This window comes from Eumetopias jubatus, unplaced genomic scaffold, assembly GCF_037043125.1.
Source record: "Eumetopias jubatus isolate StellerSeaLion01/CBP00866 unplaced genomic scaffold, mEumJub1_p1.0 scaffold_3, whole genome shotgun sequence".
Classification (NCBI taxonomy): Eukaryota; Metazoa; Chordata; class Mammalia; order Carnivora; family Otariidae; genus Eumetopias; species Eumetopias jubatus.
This window is the reverse complement of record NW_028274809.1, coordinates 137,900,432-137,920,797: the sequence shown is the minus strand read 5'-3', so window position 1 is coordinate 137,920,797 and position 20,366 is coordinate 137,900,432. Positions and strand designations below refer to the sequence as shown.

Here is a 20,366-nt window from a genome sequence, read left to right as displayed (position 1 = left end):
GTTTACCCACAGGAAATGCCATTTTGAGTAGCCATAATTTTTAGAGCAATATTTGTTTTCCTGAAACTCTTCGATTGTGTTCTTTTCAGACAACGGGATAAAAGTTGGGTTATTTGTAAGCTAAGAGGCCTCCCACACTAGAGCTTCCTGAAGTGGTTATAAATAGCTCATTTAGCATATTTATGTCATTTACAGTTAGAGTCCCCAAAACCTTTCACTAATATACCATTAAAGGGGGTTTCTTGAGCAGGGGAGCTGGAAGGGATAGCTGGGGTAGGGGGTAGATGAATCATCAGGTCTTCTCTTCTGAGGAAATTTATTGAGTTTTTGTAGTTATTGAGTTTTGAAACATTCTACTCTTGGAAGATGTAATTATTAAGTCAATTACCCCATTTAAGGAGTTCACATTTGTACTGTGTATGACTCCAAGAAAGATGCCTTTTCCCTGTTCTCTTCAGGTCTTCAAGGGTTAATATGTAGCTAAGATATTTGCATTTATTTCCTACAAAATGCTTTATAAAGCAATGTATTAAAAAGTTAGGATACCTTAAAATCTTTCTAATACAGAACATTTCAGAAGGAGTTTGTAGGCAGAAAAAGAAGGCCAATTTCAATAAAAGAAAATTACTCTCATGAAGCCACATGAATAGTCTACTGTAGCTCCCTGGGGGAGAAAATACTCAACACATTGCTTTATATTTTGTATTTAATTCAGCCCCCTTAGCTTTATTAAAACTCCTAAGTCCCCTGAAATGTCCCATTATTTCAGAAATTACTCACCCTAAGCTTATTTTCTATGAAATTAAAACAGACTCTGCTTTATCCTTTATCTGTTTTTTAAGGATAATTAAGTTCATTAATAAAACATCACACAAAGAACTTCATTATCCTTTTGTTCTCACTTAATACAAGTAGGATGCTAATTTCATTCCAAAAGGAGGCCAAGGGTTTATTTCCTCCCTTTTAACTAGATGCATATCTTTGGAATTTTGCTAAGTTTTTAAGATGGGAGGAGGGTGGTAGGAAGGACTAGAAAAAGGGTTATATTCGACAGAATCAGTGCATGCTTCTTCCTTCCCTTTGGCCTTTTTTTGCTCACGCTGTAGCCTCATTACCTGAGAACACCTCCAAGCAATTTGTTTTTTAGAAGGAAAAGGGCCTTGAATTATCCACTGTAGCTTTCTATTTTCACTTACTCTGGCAAATACGTTACCATCTATGGCCAGTTTCTCTTGCTCCCCACTTCTGTTTCATTGTGGCATTCAGAAAGCACATCTCATTCACTTTGCTTGGCTGTTGCCCTTGTCTGATTGAGTTAGCATTTGTCTCTAAGAAGTTTAAAACATATTTTTGTCAAGATAAACATGCAAAAAAAAATTGGCTGAGTCCGAATGAGTATCTGTTGAATGGATGAAATGCACACTTGTTTTGTGTCAGTTTCTAAACAATTTGTGCACGCGTCCAAAAGTAAATGAACACTGAACTCTGAAAGTCACAGCTTCAGGAATTTAGGAGCAACCCAGGAGTCACTGAGATGTGTTCTGTTGGGGTTCGTGATCTCTGTGATTTGGAAAGCTCTTCACTAAATAGCCACACGAAAATGGAGACATAGGAAAGAAATTGAGGCTCCATGTTTCATCCGTGACAGAATCGTAGATTATCTGAATAAACTTCATCAGCTAGTGTGGGAAACAAGACCCCAGAGACAACTGACTTTGATTACCAAATCGAAGCCTTATTCTGAAAATTGCGCAGAACACATGTCCTTTTAAGCACTACGGTCATTCAGCACTTTTATGTATTTGATGCAGCCGAAATGCCTATATATTCCTCAGTCTCACACAGGGAAATAAACCGGAGCTTAATGTTGCACATAAGATGCACTGTGAATAAATGAGATATTGTCACAGATATTGCCTGATTTGGTGACTAGCCCCATGAAACCTTAATGTAGTTTTGGGAAATTAGTGTTGTCGTCAGGTCTCAGAGTACCGTTACTGTGACAAGGATTGATTAGTCAGTCTTAGGGCTAGTGTGATAGTATATTTAGTTACTCCTTTGTTCCATCAGGTATAACATAGTCCTTCTTAGTGCTTTGACTATTGCTCTTCGGTTGGAAATGCCATCAGGTACCTGACAAAATTTCAGCTCAAAACATATGTACAGAGAAACACTTGAGTGTTAGCTGAGTGAATTTTGACAAAGTGGAACACACCCACATTGCCAACTGCCAGTACAAGAAACAGAGCAGCTTTACGAGCACCCCAGAAAGCCCACTCACACATCCAACCTCCAAGCCAAGAGTAGTCACTGTCCTGACTTCAAATACCACAAATTAGTTTTGCTAGTTTTTGAACTTATGTAAGTGGAATTGTTCTTTGTATCTGGTTTCTTTTACTCAATATTATGTTTTTGAGAATTAGCAGTATTTTTTCTTATCATATAGCTTTCTCTTAATCTACATCGATAATGCTTGTCCCGCGAATGAAGCAGTGTACTGTTTCTTTTTAGCCTTCTGATGAAGACACTGTTAGCCTCAATGTGCCAATGTCAAACATCATGGAAGAAGAACAGATCATCAAGGAGGACTCATGCCATCACCTTAGCCCAGTTAAAGGTGTGAGAATGAAAGATGGGGAGAAAATGCTTGTTTTAAGTTTCAAATACTATGTTTACAATCTACACAAATAGGGCCTTGGTAATAGCTAAAGTTTGTTGAGCATTTCCTGTGCACCAGGCTCTGTGCTAATCTGTGAAGGTGATCTCATTTAAAGTTCAGAACTCTGAGATGGATATTCTAATCATCTCCATTTTATAGGTGAGTAAACCAAGGCTCAAAGAGTTTAAGTAACTTGCCAGTGATCACACAGCTAGTAAGTAGTAGAGTGGTCCTCATTTTGAAGATTTATATACCTGTCTTTAAATCCATTCTTGGAAAGCAAATATTGATGTATAGATATATTAGGCAACACCAGTTGTCGTAGCACATAAAATCCCAGATCTCATTGGCTTAACATAGTCCAAATCAAGTCTACATGGGAGTTCATGATTGACAGGCAACTCCCCTCCAAGCAATGATTCAAAGGCCTAAGCTGCTTTCATGCTGTGACTCTACCATCTTTAGCACAAGATTTCCAAAGTTCCCAAGTCCTGTTTTATGGCAGAAGCTGGCCAAGCATGGGGGCTTGCTCACAGGAGGTTTTTAGTGGACTGATCCTAGGAGTGCCCATCACTTACAAGGTAGGCTTGGATACATGGCCACATGTGAAGATGGGAAATGTAGTTGAGATGTGTGCCCAGGAATCCACTTGACTTTGGACAAGACAATTGACCTTAATTTTCTCACCTTTAAGTGAGGTGATTAGATTAGGTAATATGTAAGGTCTTCAGTAGCTCTCAAATTCTGTGGTCCTCTAACAATCACCAAGTGATCACTAAGTACTTTATGTCCTATATACCTTGAAAATCCTAGCAATATATTTCATATTTTAGTGAGAAGCCCTCATTTGATTACATTAGGGCAGTACATTTTTTTTTTTACTGCTCCTGTTTATTCAATAATTTTTAAAGAAAATCCTAAAATTTAATGATTTGTGGCAGAGATGATTTCATTTAATGTGAATGATTTGTGTTTAATGATTTGTGGCAGAGATGATTTCATGATATATGAACAGTATAGAACTAGGTTAATATACAGATTATCTCCCTAGTAGTTTAAAAATGCTCTCATTAGTGATGAGAGAGCTGTGTGAACCAACTCAATGTCTAGTGTTTGCTTTCACTTTTTACCTTCAGGTTTTTAAGTTTAGCATTTACGTGTATCTGAGGTTATGACTGGAACCATACGTTGTCCAAAAAAAAAAAATCACTGTATACTCTATGCAAAAATAAAACTGCCATTTTATTATAAGCTGTGTGACATTATACAGTATAGGAGGTAGTGTCTTAGGCAAATTTTGAAAATAAAAGAATTACATAATTTGTCACCAGTGAGTTTTTTCCTCTCTATTCTAGAAGTGGGTATTCTGCTGGGTAGGAGTCCTTAAAGGTGGCCCTACTTGGTTCTTTCTAGTTTGCAGATCATGGAGAAGAGATCTGCTTGGTGTTCCTTTTGCCTCTTTCAAACATGCTTTCCTCTGTTTCTTAAAAAAGTTATAGGAGATTTCATTTCTTTCTTAAGGGACAAAGCCATAAAGAGGCCTTAACTTTCCAGTTCACCATGGGGGGGGGGGGGCTTTCTATTTCTTTTTCTCTTTTTCCTCCTTTATTCATCTTTTCGTCCCACTTTTCAGGGAAGAGAAAAGTTGTCATTCATAGACCTCCAGAAGAGGCAAGAGCAGTGACTGAAAATAGCCCGATGGTATTTGAGGGTCGTCTGTGCTTTGCTCATCTCTTCATGAAACCATCTTTTTGTCTTTCTCTACATTTTCCTAATAGGGGACTTTCATCAGGAATTTCAACCAGAGCCTTCCCTTTTGGGTGACAATGACAACTCAGGAGAAGAAAGAGGCCAATTTACTGATGGAACAGATGTTCTCCGTTCAGAATTTATAACCTATATTAAGGCAAGTTGGGGATCTGCTGATTTTTAAAATTTTTTCTTCTGTTTGGTGCCTTTGAATTTAAGTTCAAGGTTACCAGTGCATCACCTTAAATGTCAGCTTATGCCAGTTTCCTCCGGTTTCTATATCTTCTCAAAGCTTGGGGTGTCTATTTTTTGCTGTTGGGAGCTGGTCCCTGTCATACCTCTCTGTGTGTCTGTACATGTGTCCGATTTCCTTTATATCCAGTGATTGCTTAGCTTTCCACCTCTCGGTGCATGATAAGTTAGCAGCCGGGTTAGCATTACCATCACCATCCATTCAAAGTTAAATAGACCGTTTCACGTTCTTTTCCACGTATTCTAGGTGAATGCTTTTCTTGGGAGTATGTCCATAGTATAAAGAGAAAAGTGGAGACTCTTAAAATCTAGAAATGAATGTCTTCTCTTTCTAGGAAGGTCACTCTGAGGACACTTATTCCTGAGCTCTTATCCTTGCACTGAGGTGTTGAAAGGTTGGATGAAGTCACGGTGTTTTCAGGTGAACCTTCATCATAGTAGCAGCAAAAAGAATAGAGAATAACCAGCCCTTTGCTAACGCTGGTAGTGAAGGTTCCACTTTGAGACATGATTGGTGTGTTTCTGCCAGTCCTTCTGGCTCAGGGTGTGGCCCCCATGAATCACAAGGGTAATTGGATAAAATTCATTTTCACTGAGGCTCATGAGAAATGATGGTCCCGGGCTTACTGTGGTAGAGCAGGTGTGAGGTCTCCAGGTGCTCGTCCTTATTTCCTGAGGTTGGTGCTCTGATGGCTGCTGGGCTGGGTCCGAATGAGAGGGCAGAGCGTTGCTTTGTTCAGCCTCAGCTGGGAACACACACATATTGTGGACTCAAGGTTTTCACCGCTCTGGAGAATCTTCACGAGTATTGATTTATTGATTCATTCACAAATGAATTTTAGTGAGTAGGTAAATTCATAAAAATGGAACCCACAAATGAGGATGAACTGTATAACCCTGTAACTTAGCAAAAGTAATCGGTAAGCCCTATTTTGCATATTGGAAAAAAAGTGGTCTTTTATACTATTGGCTATTCTTTTATTATGAAACTGAAAATTAGGAAATAGCCAAGGAAATACCCTTGGCTCCTGTAGTTGAAACCCAACAAAGAGCAATTAGAACATGTTTTCTTGCTCATTTCTGGTAGCATATTTTCACCCATGAATTTCACTCTTATTTGGATAGTGACACAGTAATTTCTTTGTTTACTTTACTATGCACTATATCTATAATTAATAAAAGTCTGAGTGTTTTTTAAGCCAGAGGCTGGCATCCAGTGCTAGGCACCTCCTCAGAAGAAGACTTTTCTCAGTGACGTATCTGGAGAATGGGCTGGATCTGAGTTAGTAAACAGCGTGTCAGTCCTTGGGTATGTCTGTTGTTCCTTCCTTGCCTGAGGAACGTACTGCCCTTCAGGGGTGGCTTCTTTTCTGGCTGTAGGCTGAGTTAAGGCAGCATGGCTCTGTGTCAGAGCTGACAGTGGACAGAAGCACATGGAAGTCTTAGCAGTGGGATGCACCATGCTAACTAAGCCCGTCACAACGTTCATTTGGGAAAATAACGGTGTATGTGTGTGGGGGGACATTTCAGTGAGATCTGGGTACGGTATGCATGGAACTATTAGATGCAACTGGAGGCGTTTTCTGTTGTTCTTTATTTTACACTTTCTTTTTCCTCAAGAATACACACATGCACACATGTGTACACACACACACACCCCTCCTCTCATGAACAGTAGAATGCGCTTCCTTATGTGACCGACGAGCCTAACTTAATAGAGGAATCTGAACATGAGGTGCTAAGAGGGCAATAAGAAATAGAACTTTACATTTCTGACTCTTAAGTTAACAGGTACTGTGATCCTGGGTCAGGTCTCTCTTTTTTTTAATTTTATTTTTAATTGTGGTAAAATACACGTAACATAAAACTTACCATTTTTGTCATATTTAAGTGTGCAGTTCAGTGGTGAGTACATTCATTCACATGGTTGTGCAAGCATCACCACCGTCTATCTCCAGGACTATTTTCATCTTGTCAAATGGAAACACTGTACCCGTTCAACTTTAATTTCCCATTCCCTCCTCCCCTCACCCCTGGGAGCCACCATTTTGCTTTCTGTCTCTATGAGGGACTCCTGTAGGTCGCTCACAGAGCTGGACTCTTACGGTATTTGGCTTCTCATGACTGACTGACTTCACTTAGCGGAATGCCCTGCAGGTTCACTGTTATAGCCTGTGTCAGAACCTCCTTCCTGTTGAAGGTTCAGTGACATTCCACTGTATGTAAAGATCATTTTTTGTTTTAACCATTTTTGGTTAACCATTTTGTTTAACCATTTTGTTTTTGTTTAACCATTTTGTTTAACCGTTCATCTGTAGATGGACACTTGGATTGTTCCCACCTTTTGGCTGTTGAGAGTGATGCTAGTGTGAACGTGGACTAAAGGCAGGGTTTGACTGTGGACTGTTGATAGCCAGTGGCTCTCAGAAGACCCGTGTGTTCTGTCCACAGGATAGGGCTGAGGACTGTGAAGAACTGTTACGGATAGAAGAGGACACGCACTGGCAACCTGAGGGAATGTGAGTACCCAGGGCCTGCTTATGAGCCACCATCCTGTAAAGTTCATGGTTCAAGCAGAAGGCAGCCCTGTCATGATAGAATTTTGGTCTGCTTTTCTTTGGGCAAGCTGATAGTCTAGCCCAATGTTATATCAATAAGTTGCAAGTTGTTCTCTGTCAGATGCTTATTGTCACAGTGCAAGGTCAGACCTCTTCTTGGCCTGGAGTTTTATCTGACTGGAGCCTGTGGATAGAATGTGATTCAGGAAATTAGATAAAATTCCTACACTGGAGATTCTAGCTTCCTTCCATTTGTCTGAAGAAACCAACAACTGGACCCAGAGCAATATACAGTCCCAGTCACGCTTTACCTTGAACCGTCTTCAGGTTCAAGATCTGAGAAAACCATATACTTCTCATGTCTTGGTCCCATGTCTAACAGTTGTAATAGCTAACATTTATTAAATGCTATGTGCTAGGCACTGTCCTAAATACTTCACAGGTAGTAACTCATGTCATCTTTACAACAATCCTATGAGATAAGTTCTATCGTTATCCCCCATTTCACATGGCACAAAACTGAGGCACAGAGAGACTGTCCTAAGGTCCCAGAGGGCTGGGATTGAACCCAAGGAATCTCATATCAGATAGAGATAGCCCCTCAACTCGATTGCATGTGAGGATTTCCTTGGCCAGCTTTACAGGGGAGGGCATGAGTCATCTATCAGATGATGAATGATTTCCAGGGGAATTGAGCTTGAACCATGTGGCATACAGTAGATTTTTGGTTCCCAGGATTTTGTTTCCATGATCTGGCATGTAGGCCTGGATCTTCCTTCATACCTTGGGAGGGATTTACCCTGAATGAGGATTTACTATATTGTTAAAAAGTTTCTCCACTTATAGAAACACATTGGCTCATATTCTGTAGTGGAAAGCAGTAACCACGATCAGATCTCTTCTGCCTTTAAAAACATTGCTAAGTTCCTTTCAAATCACTGTCCAGTATTATCAGCTATTCATTGAATATATTTCTGTAATGTCAAGGAGGACTAGTTTGATTACAGAATCATAGAATTATAGGGAAAGAGATTTTATAGGGAGAGTGTTTTTTTAAACTATAGCTGACCCTTGAACAATGCAGGGGTTGGGTGCAGTCAAAAATCTGCATATAATTTTCAACCCCCCCAAACTTAACTACTAATAACCTACTGTTGACCAGAAGACTTACCAATAACATAAACAATTAACATATTTTGTATGTGTATTATATACTATATTTTTACAATAATAACTGATTTTCCCCTGACTTTCTCAGTACTTCTAGGCTATGCCGTTCATCTGTGAATTTTTTCAAATTGTTACAAATCTCTAAAAAGTTTTCCAATATATTTATTGAAAAAAAAAACCTGTGTATAAGTGGACCCATGCAATTTGAGCCTGTGTCGTTCAAGGGCCAACTGTCTATAAAGCTTTGGAAACCCCATTCAGAATCTTATACCTGTTGTTCTCAACCTTGCCTGTAGAGCTTAATAAAAAGCCCAAACCCCAGTATCTGGCTTGGCATTTTTTTTTTTAAGCACCACAGATGATTTTGCTGCATAAAGAAACTGCACTGAGAACCACTATCCTGCAGTGAAGTCCCATATTGTATGAAAGCAATAAAACCGAGCCACGTTGGTTGCTCTGGAGCGGGAAGAGCCAGAAGTCGTGCAGACCTGCTGCAGTTGGGCACCCCTGTGCAACCCCCCGCCCCGGGCTCATGAAAGCACAGTGTGAGAACCACCCAGCCTGTCCATTGCCTTGATTTTATAGAGGAGCAGATGCAAACCCTTGGGCGTCGAGACTTTGTGTGAGCTGCTATTTTATAGCAGAGCTGGGCTTCCCCCACCCAGTAGCCCCACCTCCTCTACCCTCTGGCAATCCACTCCACAGGGGACTGACACCTGTTCATTATCATGTTGAGCTTGTCAAAATCATTTTTATATGTTAGATGGATTTTTATACGTTTGCTCTTAAGAATCTGGATAATATCCACGTTCCAGTAATCGTTTTCATTCTTATGCCCGGTTCATGCTACAGAATAAGTTCATCCAAAGACCAGGACATGGATATAGCGATGATTGAACAACTGAGAGAAGCAGTAGATTTGCTGCAAGATCCCAACAGGTATGCGTGTCTTTCCTTGGCCCAGGGTTCATGTGTGAATAATGTGTACTAATTTATTGAGTATATTATCTCACCTTTAAAAATATTTGTACGCACCGTTTGGGTTCACTCTAGCCACCAAAAAAAGAGAATTTCTCACAAGAGCCATAAGTAAGAGTCACAGTTCTGGAGAGATTGAGATCATTTCCTCCTTTTGCTACTCCTTAATGAAATTCAGTTACCCTTCATGACATTCCTATGGGGATTTTTGGTATAATTCTTAGAAAATAGAAATATGATAAAAGTGCAGATTTGTAATTGCTTAAAATTTAACTCCTGACTTAGAGAAATATCAGGGATATTTTTCAAAAAAGAAAGAATTGTTTTATCTGGTACTATCATATTTGTTTCTGAGATGCTAAATATATGTTAAATAAATAGTATATTTCTGAAGATTTGGGTCACAAGATAATTTTTTTAATTGAATTGGCCATTGTCAATAATAGGCACTATATGCAGGAGATCTATTTTTTGGTTTCTTCACAAAGGATAATGGGATTCCCATGAACAAAATATTCTTCAGTGAAACAGTATACCAGGTGTCAGGTCCTAACTACTTTAGCACTAGAGAAATATACCCCAAGCTTATTCCTGATAAACTGTTTAGGGGTCCTGGGGATTTAAATATGAAGATGATGTGGTCTTGTAATATGGTGAACACGGAAACCACACCACATTTTGGGAATTTATGAAAATGGTGGTTAGTGCGTCCCAGAGTGCCAGTGATGGGTCACTGCCCAAATCGGCTGGTCCTAAAAGAAGAGTGACGGGTCAGTTTGGTTGGAAATCTTCAGCAATTGATTTGAAAAGCATTTCGGTTCTGCAGACATTAATTGAGTGCTTAGAGCATGGGAGGATCTACCGAGTGCACCTCGGGGGGATATGAAGATGAACAAGACACAGCCCTTGCCTTCAAAGAACTTAAACTGTGGTAGAGATTGCCTTGAGTAGATATTTGTAAGTGGAATGGATTTAAGTGTTTGAAGTGAATGCCTGGCCACAGATGGAAACAGGGAGGTGGTTGGGCTGGCATCCGTGAAGCCTGGGACCATTCATCTGGGCCTTTAATAACTGGCCCTTTCAAGGAGAAAGCAAATTCTGGATTAAATTAGAGGCTTGGGCAAAGGCAGGGAGTCACAGGGAGTGGAGCGGGCTTGGAGCGGGCTTGGAACGGTTCAGGCAGAGATGATCTCTACCTTCGCTGTGCTTCAGTACTGCTTGTGGAACGTTCGAAACACAGATACCCCGACTCCACCTGTGAGGCTGGGGGCTGGCCATTTCCACTTTTCAAAAGTACTGCCAGTGCTTCTGATGCACAGCTGGGACTGAGACCCCGCAGAGGGGCAGCGGGATGGTGCTGAGGGTGCCTTCGAATGCTGTGTTGAGGAGCCCAGACTTTGTTCTATATGTAGACGGAGGTAGTGGTGGTTTAAAAATAGGATTATTTATGTTGCCAATTCTCCCTAATGTTTGGCTCAGAGCTTTGCATATTAGTGAATGCCTAATCAAGGTGTATTCCTTAAAGGGCTGAGTTTCACATCCTAAACCAGGGCAGTCAATGAGAAGAAACAGGGACAAGAGAGTGTGTGTGTGTATTGTGTGCATTTGTGTGAAATTATAAAGAATGGGGAAGCAGCCTGTCTGTTGAGAAGAGCAGACTTGGGATCAGCTGGCCGCTGGTTCTGAACTCAGCGCCAACACCGTTGATCTGGGTAAGATAGAACTACTCTGCATGCCAGTTTCCTCATCTATAAGATGAGATCCAAATATTTACTTTTTAGGATGGTGAGGATTTGAAATAATATCTAAACTGTTAGTAGGAAAAACCATTCCAGAAGACATCCTAGTAGTACATGGCTGTAGCCTATAAAATATATAAACTTTTCAAATAAATTCTAAAAATTTATCCTGAGGGACAAAGAGATATGAACAACGATTGTGAGGAGGAAGGTGTTTTATAGCAAATATTTGGGAAAAGGGAAATAATCCAGTAGTTTGGAGATACTTAAATATAAGTATTAATACGATGGACTATAATGTGCCTGATACAATGGTTTTTTTAAAGTTTCCAATATATTTTAGAATGCTCATTTTATGTTTTATATACTTTAAAAAGTATATAAAATACAAACGTTTGATCCCAATTATACAGACAGAATTAGGTCTCAGTCGTGTCAGAAACCTAGAAAAAATTAAAACTGGAAGGAAATATATTACAATGGATGTTCTTCTGTAGGTATTTCTAAATTCATACTTTTCTTTAGATTTTATAAATTAGAGATACTCAGTGGTAGGTACAGTTGTAGTTCTTTGGCGATCATTTGAAGTGGGTGGCGAGAACACATCTAAACAGTGTTTAGATCTGAGCCCCCCTTCTCGTTATCGGAGTTGGGGAACCCAGAGGGACAGCAGGTTTGAAGAGGAGGATGTTGGGGTCAGCGTAGGGTGCACTGAATTTTTATCCAAGGTGGCAACGTCCACTCTGCTGCTAGGTGTTCGGCTCTGGGGCTTCGAGACTTAGGTTTGAAAGTCATTTTCACACTGTGCTGCAGTAACAGAGCTATCTAAGGAGGATGAGATTTCCAAGGCCAAGCGTACCGATGGGAAGGGAGCGTGAGTCCAGGAACGAGCCTTGAAGACATGATGTGACAGAGAGAAGGCCCCAGTTGGGCTCAAACTTCATAGTGTTTTAATACTTCTACTCCTCCAATACACTTTTCTTACAAATTCAAGATTGATTAATACGTGAACCCCAAAGTGAAAAACAATAGCCTACTTTGGTGGAAATAAAAGTGGCTTGGGAATGTGGGACTGGAGCCCAGTAGTAAAAATCCTACTGACCTGGAGGAGGGTTCCCAGCCGTGGGCCTTAGTTTTGCCTTCCTTCATGAGAAGTGGGATGAACGGAGAACCTCAAGATTCCTCCCTAGCTTGGAAATGTTTGAGGCAATGAGTAGCCAAGAATGTTGAGCGAGTCAGAATGGTGGGTGTGTGCTTGAGTTGTGGAAGAAAACAGCCCTGAGTAACTTTTCAAGAGCTAATTGAGTTACATCTTTATGGAGTACTATTTTAAAATGCATTATGTTGTAAAACTTATATGGATTTCATTTCCTCCCTAAAATTATCCACTCCTTTGGCTGCTTTAGGTCTTTGTTGTTCATCCTGAAATAATTATCACAAAAGGACAGTTCTAATGTATAATGTTCTGTGAGCCAGTATAGTACTAATATAAGAAGAGTCCTGTGTGTGTTTCTAAAAAGAGAGGGCACTTCAAGGGGTCACTTATTTCTAGCTGCTTGGGACTGATTATTAATAATAAAAATTTTACATACATACTAGGTTTTTCCTTTCTCTCATATTTCATAGATCCAAACTTTTTATTGTTGGAGTTAAGCCACTGATTATAGGATTAAGTTTTAGAGGTTTACCTTTCATACAACCTTAACATCAGAAAATCTAGTTGAATATTGGTACTGTATTTTGCCTTTGTCTTGGTTTCTTTTCTTAAGTATTTCTGATTATTGGTTTGATAGCATTTTCAATAAGTATGTATAATGTGACTCATCCCTACCTTTAAAGATAGCCTTGTAACTTTTATATGACTTACAGCAATTCCTGGTTTTACAGATCTTAAAAAGAACTCAACTCTTAGGGCGCCTGGGTGGCTCAGTTGGTTAAGCGACTGCCTTCGGCTCAGGTCATGATCCCGGAGTCCTGGGATCGAGTCCCACATCAGGCTCCCTGCTCAGCAAAGGAGCCTGCTTCTCCCTCTGACCCTACTCTCTCTCTCCCTCTCATTCTCTCTCTCTCAAATAAATAAATAAATAAATCTTTAAAAAAAAAAAAGAACTCAACTCTTGAAATTGCTAGAAATTCAGAAAATATCTGTAAGACAATTTCACAAATAAAATTGCACATCAAATTGCTTATGAATTTTAATTTTTAAAGTGAGAGTATTCTTGTATATCAGAGATGTCTTCTTATTAAAGCAACATGCCTTTGGTACATATAAAATAATACGGTACTCTTAGCAATTTTATTTACTTCTATAAATCAATCAAGTTCTAGAATAGGACTTAATGTGTGCTATCTATGAGAATTATGACTTCAGCAGAAATTACTGTTATATTGCAAGTAGGTTGGATTTCAATACCAATAGCAGATAGAAAATTAAATTAAAATTATATAAAATTTGGCACAGGGTGGGAAAATACCACGTGATTTGAAATTTCTACCATAAATTTTTGATTACTTAACCTAATGATAAACATAACTTTTTAATATATTAAAATTATAAACTAAATATGACCCAAAGCATTGGATTTATTAAAGTCATAGAACATATGAAAAGTTTAATAAATTTGCTAACATCTTCTTTGCCCCCCTCTTTAGATTAAGCACTGATATTACAGAGAGAAATGTTGTGAACTTTTATCCTGTGGAATCAGCAGAAGCCTTAGACTTACAAGATTCTGCACTAAAGTATGTTGACCTTCTTGTAACTGAATATATATTCTCTTTCTACATTGAAATATGTATGCTTTAAATTCCACTTTATGTCCCTTTCTTTTCTTTATTCCTACAGTGGTCAAATACAGCTGGAGACCTCTCCAGTGTGTGAGGTAAGGCCGCTCTTGGATTAACCAGAACTCTCTGCAGTATTCTGCCACGGAATAGTGGCTACCATAGTCTATAAAAGATTGATCGTAGGGTAGAACATTCATTAGTGGGACTAGTATTCAATTTTGTTCATGGTCTGTTTTTCACATTTTTTTATACTTTTACCTTAGTTAGTTTTCCTGCATATCTATTTTACTTCATCTTCCATTAAAGATGAGAGTTGGCTCTTCCCATTAAACTCTCTAAATTTGGGGGGTCAGATAGTCCTGCTGAGCCAGGCAGTAGCAACTAAGATAGCGAGGGAACCTGCTGCATCAGAAAGAGGTAGGACCACTCAGTGTAGATTTTAGAGCCAAGAACGAAGCCTAGGGAGTGGCCAGGTGGAAATAAACTAGAAAAGACTTGAGAGGCAAGAACAAATGATTTGGGAAGTGCCTGGGAGGATTAGGAGAACTTTAGAGACCTGGTGGGGTTATGTGGGGACAGAGTAAGGGTGGAGTTGTGCTGGGTGGAAATTGGGTGGCTATCGAAAGCCGTTTTGATGTAAAACTAGAGATGAGCCTAGAAGGTCCCAGAGAAACAGTCCTAAAAATAGGGTTGAGCTGGTGACTTGGGAGTGACATCTGGGTGACACCCTAATTCATCCCACCGTAGTGAGTGGGTTTGGGATGGCTAACTTCAGGACACACCAATTTATGTCCCTGAGGTGTTTGAGCATGTGAAGTGTAGTGAAGCAGTTTTACACTCCTAACTGGCTAAGTCTCTCTGTTAAATAAGAGGAGAGAGAACCACTCTGGTTTCTTTGTTGGGCGCCATGACTTAGAATTATGTTGAGTTTTAATCCCACCTCAAAGACTTGCTAACTATGGGCAACCTCTCTAAACTTCACTTTCATTTTCTGTAAATTGGGACCAGTCTCACAACCCAGGATACCTAGATGTTAGCTATGACTCTCACTCTACCATTCTATTATCATTATTGGTGGGGTCCTCAGACAAAATGACTGCACCGTGTCTTCCCTGGTGGAGGCATCACTGAATTACCCAGTCCTGGAACATCAGGAAGCCTTTTGTGTGAAGGCTGCCCCCGGCCCATTCCCTCAGGCTGTCCTTTGAGACAGGCTCCTTGTGATTCTGTGCAGGCCCACTATTTTATTATTGATTGATTATAGTTGACCCACTTTTTTTTTAAGCTTATTTGGAAATAATTTTAAATTCATAAAACTGTGGGGAAAAATTACAAGATTCTACAAAAGGTTACAAAAATTGCGTCCTTTTACCCAGAGTGACCTATTATTGTTTTACCACATTTGTCATATTGTTTCTTCTCTTTCTCTCTTTCTCCACACATGGTTCTTTTTCTGAAGCATTTGAGGGTTTCATATATCACAGTCCTTTTTCCGCTAAATATTTCACTGTATGTGTTCTAAGAATAGAGGTTTTACTTTGCATAACTACATTTCAGGTATCAAATTCAGAAATTTACATTGATAAACTGTTTTAATCTCATCTACTATTCATATTCCAAATTGTTCAGTTGATCTAATGGTGTTCTTCAGATTTTTTTTTTTTCTCCTCCCATGTAGGATCCAGTGTAGTGGCAGGTATTGTATTCAGTTAGGAGGAGGTATTTAGAGGTTCCCTTACTCTGGAACATTTCTGTAACATTTCTTTGTTTTTTATAACCTTGAAATTTTGAAGAACATAGCTCTCCCCTTTTTTAATGGTGTGCCCCTTATTTTGTGAGACAAAAGTCCCTCATATTTCCTCATGATAGATTAGGCTTCTGTGTGCTTGATCGGAACACTGCACAGGTGGTATTATGTCCATCTCAGGATATCACACGTGTCTAGATGGGCCTGATTGGTGATGTTAATTTGATTGCCCATTTGTTGTGTAGCTTGATTTGTCCACTGTGTAGTTATTGTTCTGTTTTTCCATTGTAACCAATAAGCAGTCAGTGAAGAGGTACTTTATAACTGGTTAGGGTCCTGCTGCAGACCCACTTTTGATGCTAGTAAAACAGATGTCATCCTGGGTGCATGATTCAGGAATACCAGTTTAAGACACAAGTCCTCTAAAAAAAAGATACGTCCACTCCGTCTCTGATTTATAACGTTTTGTATTAATATAAGTTAGTTTTTTCTTTTTGGTTGAATGAGGACTCCTATTTGGTGTAAGAAATTCTTACTCATTGTCTTCCTTCTCTAGGGCATTCATCTGTCCATGACAGGCACATCTCAATGATTTTGAAAAGGAGGGATCAGATAGTGGGCTCTGGAAGGCACAAGGAGGAAGAAGAGAAAGTGGTGGACTAGCAAGGCCAGTGCTAATGATTATAGAATTTCAATGTGGCCCTCATTTATGATTTGGTTATTTTTATATTTTCTATCTCATTCCAGAGGAAAGCAATAACCTTAGCATAAGTCTTGAATCAATTAGCCAGTGTTTGTAGAGTACTTATGCTGGATTTGGTTTTGTTTTGGGTGTCAAGGACTGGGCTGTTAAGGATAGGAAGTTGTCCTCCTTTTAAGATGTTTTAAAAAATGTGGAGGGAAGAAAACTTGGATATTGAAAAAATTTAAAGAATTTGAGGTGGTCTGTAATCCTGAGTATTTTAGGTGCTCTGGGAGACTGGGGAAGAGGTAGAGTTTAAAGAGAGAGGGAAGTAAACGTAGATTTTGGGGGTTGTTTGGATTTGGATGGGTCCCAGCACGCAGCTATGGCAGAATCAGCACAGTGTGTAAGCCGGGCAGAACACTGAGGAGGGGTGTGAACTGTGGCCCTACCCAGTTCAATGGGTCGGGCCAAGATTGCCAGGGGGTTTTTACATCACATTGTCTGACTTTAAACATAGTTGAGATGATGGTATCAAGTTTGGGTAGCACTGGCATCCATTCAGGAAGAATTGCAAATTATAGTCTCCTTCATAAATAATATCAAATTGGGGACAGTGTTGGAGGAAGGAATAGCTCATAGAGAGAATCAAACCTGCAGGTACTTGTTAGTAGTGCTATAAATGAAGATGTTTATGTTAGCTATCACCAGGTTTTTTTATTAGGGTATTCAGTGGGTTCCTTGATGACCATATAAAGAAGGCTGATCTGAAAAAAAAAAAGAAGAAGAAGGCTGATCTGAGTAAAATAATCTAGAGTTTCCTCATTGGTTGCCCAAGCAAACTGGCATCGAATTGATGACATAAGATTGTCTCAGGTAATTTGGAGTGTAGGCATGTATATTTATTAAAAGCTCCCAATGAGGGGCACCTGGGTGGCTCAGTCGGGTAAGCCATCAACTCTTCGTTTCAGCTCAGGTCATGATCTTAGTTAGGGTCCTGAGATCGAGCCCCACCCCCATCAGGCTCTGTGCTCAGCTTGGAGTCTGCTCAAGATTCTCTGCCTCCCGCCCCCCCGCCCTCCTCCTGCTCACGCACAGCGAGCTCTCTTTCTCTCTCTCTCTCTCCTCTCTCTAAAATAAATAAATAAATAAAATCTTAAAAAAATAAAAGCTCCCAGTGAGATTCTATGTATTTGGGAAATACTGCCTTGGACCATTTCTAAAGACCTGTAGTTCAAATGAGGAGTGGGAGCCTGCACGTGGCTTGGTCATCAAGCAAGGTGGGTTATGTTTAAAGGTACTTTGGACTGAGCTCTTTGCCCTGGGAGATCCCTTTTCTTAGTTTGTGTAATACTTTAGATGTATTTTTTGTGTGTGAGTACAGCTGCATGTTTTTAGCAAATGTCAGTGTGACCTACTTAGCTATTTAACACACTACTTCATTAATTCAGTATATATTCATTGAGTGCCCAGGTGCCAGGGATATGAGGGAAGTCAGAAGGACGCAGTTCTTTCCTCAGTAATTTTATGGTCTAATGGAATATACCACGCATTTTTTTCTTTAAGGTGCAAAATGATCTCACATCACAGAGCAATGGGAGCGAGTATTCTCCAAATGAGGTAAGTTTCCTGAGGATTACCGTAGGACGAGGTAGACGAGGTAGTTTGTGAAGGCTGAATTGGAATAGCTTTTACAGAAATACATAATCTGAGACTGTCATGATTCATGAGTTAACTGTATTGCAGGTTCTCTGGGGGAGTCTCATTAGCTATCATAGTCTTATCTGGCCCTCTCCATAATGAAAGATTGTTTTTTAAGATATATTTTGAAAACCAAATATGGCAGCGTCTTTATAGAAGACAGAGTGATGGCTTCCATAGGCAGCATTTCGAATGTCCTGTTATCCATCAGTGGAGCAGTGGGTGGTTTCCCTGTAGATGAGACTCTGTCCAATGTGACCTGTTTTCCTATCTTACTGTGTCATGACATTCTTCATCAGCTGTGCCCCCTGTGAGGGGGGTGTGAGTGTGTGCCTGTGTGTGTGTACCCATGCACGCATCTATTCTGGAGCAGAAGAGATTGCCAGCGTCACATGATTATAGAATATTTTTTCTTGCGCAAATGAAAATTGACTGGCTCTCCCCTCAGACAACATTCCGTTGACGATGCCACTCAACCATTTGCAATGCGAAGATGCATCAGTCATATTTTTTTAGTCAGGGCTTCATCACATGCAGCGAATCAAAGAGGTAGTGGTGTTGTTATAATCCTGGAACGTAGAGAAGCATGTGTAGTTCTGCTTTAGTTGTTTGTTTTTTAAAAAAAACAAAAACAAAAACATCCTTTCCTTCCAATACTGCAGATGAGAGGGAACTCGCCTGCAATCTCTCCCACCACCAACAGCACAGCTCCATTTGGCCTCAAGCCTCGATCAGGTAAATTAAAACCTCAGCGTCCTGACACTTCGAAACACTCAGTTGTTTCCCTTTAGCCTCTTAAATGTGTATGTGTTAGCGTGAGCAGCCTTGTGAATGCGCTCTGGTGAACATTGAGTCCTAGCCTCAGAGCTGCAGCTTGGGGAGGCCAGACTTTGGAGCCTTGTTCTCAGTGAATCATCTGCTATGTCCATGTTATCAGTAGTAGATATCATACCTCCTTTCCAATCCGAGCAAAGAGAAAATGTGATGGGGCATGTTAGTGGGGAAGAAATATTCTAATGAGTGTTTTACCCAGGGAAGATAAAATAGCTAGCGCTTTGCCCCAGTGGTTCCTAGGAAGGTGCTGAGCTAAAGAGCAGCCTCTGACAGGGTGACTCCTCTAAAATATCCTTTGTTGGCTTTCTAACCCTTGTAAGGTTATGCATTTCCTCCTGCAACAGGGTGATCATTTCAAGGCTCACATGAGTGGCCAGGAGTCATTTCTTTAAAAGAGGCTTTCTGCATCAAAAACTAATGATATACTCTATGATGACTAACATAACATAATAAAATAAAATTTAAAAAAAGAGCCTTTCTGCTTATATTATCTACTTTCTTTTAATTTGTTGTTAGTGTATTCACAGATGTAAATTATAACAATGTGCAAAATAACTATTGGTTTTAAAAAGGACGATGATGCATAAAAAAATTTGGTTCTTCTGATTTCTCCACTGAAGTTCTAGCACTGTCTACCTTCTTTTAGTCCTTTTTTATTTTAATACTTTTGGATCTTTGCATACACTCATGACTATAATGCTTTTTTTTGTCTTTTATTTGTTAATTTTTTATTGTTATGTTAATCACCATATATTACATCATTTGTTTTGGTGTAGTGTTCCATGATTCATTGTTTGTGCATAACACCCAGTGCTCCATGCAGAATGTGCCCTCTTTAATACCCATCACCAGGCTAACCCATCCCCCTACCCTCCTCCCCTCTAGAACCCTCAGTTTGTTTTTCAGACTATAATGCTTTTAAGTAACTGCTAAGAAAGGACTCAGACGCATTTAAGCAAAAATCTAGTAAAGAACTTAGATGTCTTGGGTTTTTCAGTAAAGCATTTTGGCAAACAGAAGTTATATATGTGTATATTTTGTAAACAGGTACCCATAAAAAAACAAATATAATTCCTTTATGAAGGAAACTTTTTCGTTTGGGGAGCAAGTTGATTGATGTGTAACATGTAGCCAGGTGTAATGGTTTCCTGGCATTCTGGATGGGCTATAAGGCAAAGCTATTTGAGAAAATGCTGGGACATGGCAAAGATTAGTAGGTGTGTTATGGAAAGCCAAATTATGCATGAAATAAGGCTCAAATGACTGGCCTCCTCATTTATGGCAGTGAGCGTATGCAGTCAGATCTGGGCTGGGCTTCCATTTCCCTGGGGTCTCACGTGTGTACCAGGAGACATGATCAGGTGGGCACCTCTCCTCCGTGCCTTCAGTGACGGCCTTCCAGGAGAGTTATTGCTATGTATTCAGGACCTCAGACTGGGCTACAGGTTTGCTTCTAATCCTTACAGGTAGTTTTAAGGAATTTTAAATATATTTCATAATTGAGCAATCA

General features: G+C 39.8%; 1 protein-coding gene across 2 annotated transcripts in view; it reads left to right on the top strand.

Annotated features, from left to right (window-relative positions):
- The window catches only part of LRCH1 (leucine rich repeats and calponin homology domain containing 1), a 198,564-nt gene that overhangs the window by 132,520 nt on the left and 45,678 nt on the right, over positions 1-20,366 (top strand). For both annotated transcript variants that reach the window (XM_028104370.2, XM_028104384.2), the window contains exons 8-15: positions 2,512-2,617; positions 4,438-4,565; positions 7,112-7,179; positions 9,241-9,327; positions 13,758-13,847; positions 13,951-13,987; positions 17,888-17,941; positions 18,685-18,757. In XM_028104370.2, coding sequence (XP_027960171.1) covers positions 2,512-2,617; positions 4,438-4,565; positions 7,112-7,179; positions 9,241-9,327; positions 13,758-13,847; positions 13,951-13,987; positions 17,888-17,941; positions 18,685-18,757 — 643 coding nt within the window. The remainder of the gene's footprint in view (positions 1-2,511; positions 2,618-4,437; positions 4,566-7,111; positions 7,180-9,240; positions 9,328-13,757; positions 13,848-13,950; positions 13,988-17,887; positions 17,942-18,684; positions 18,758-20,366) is intronic.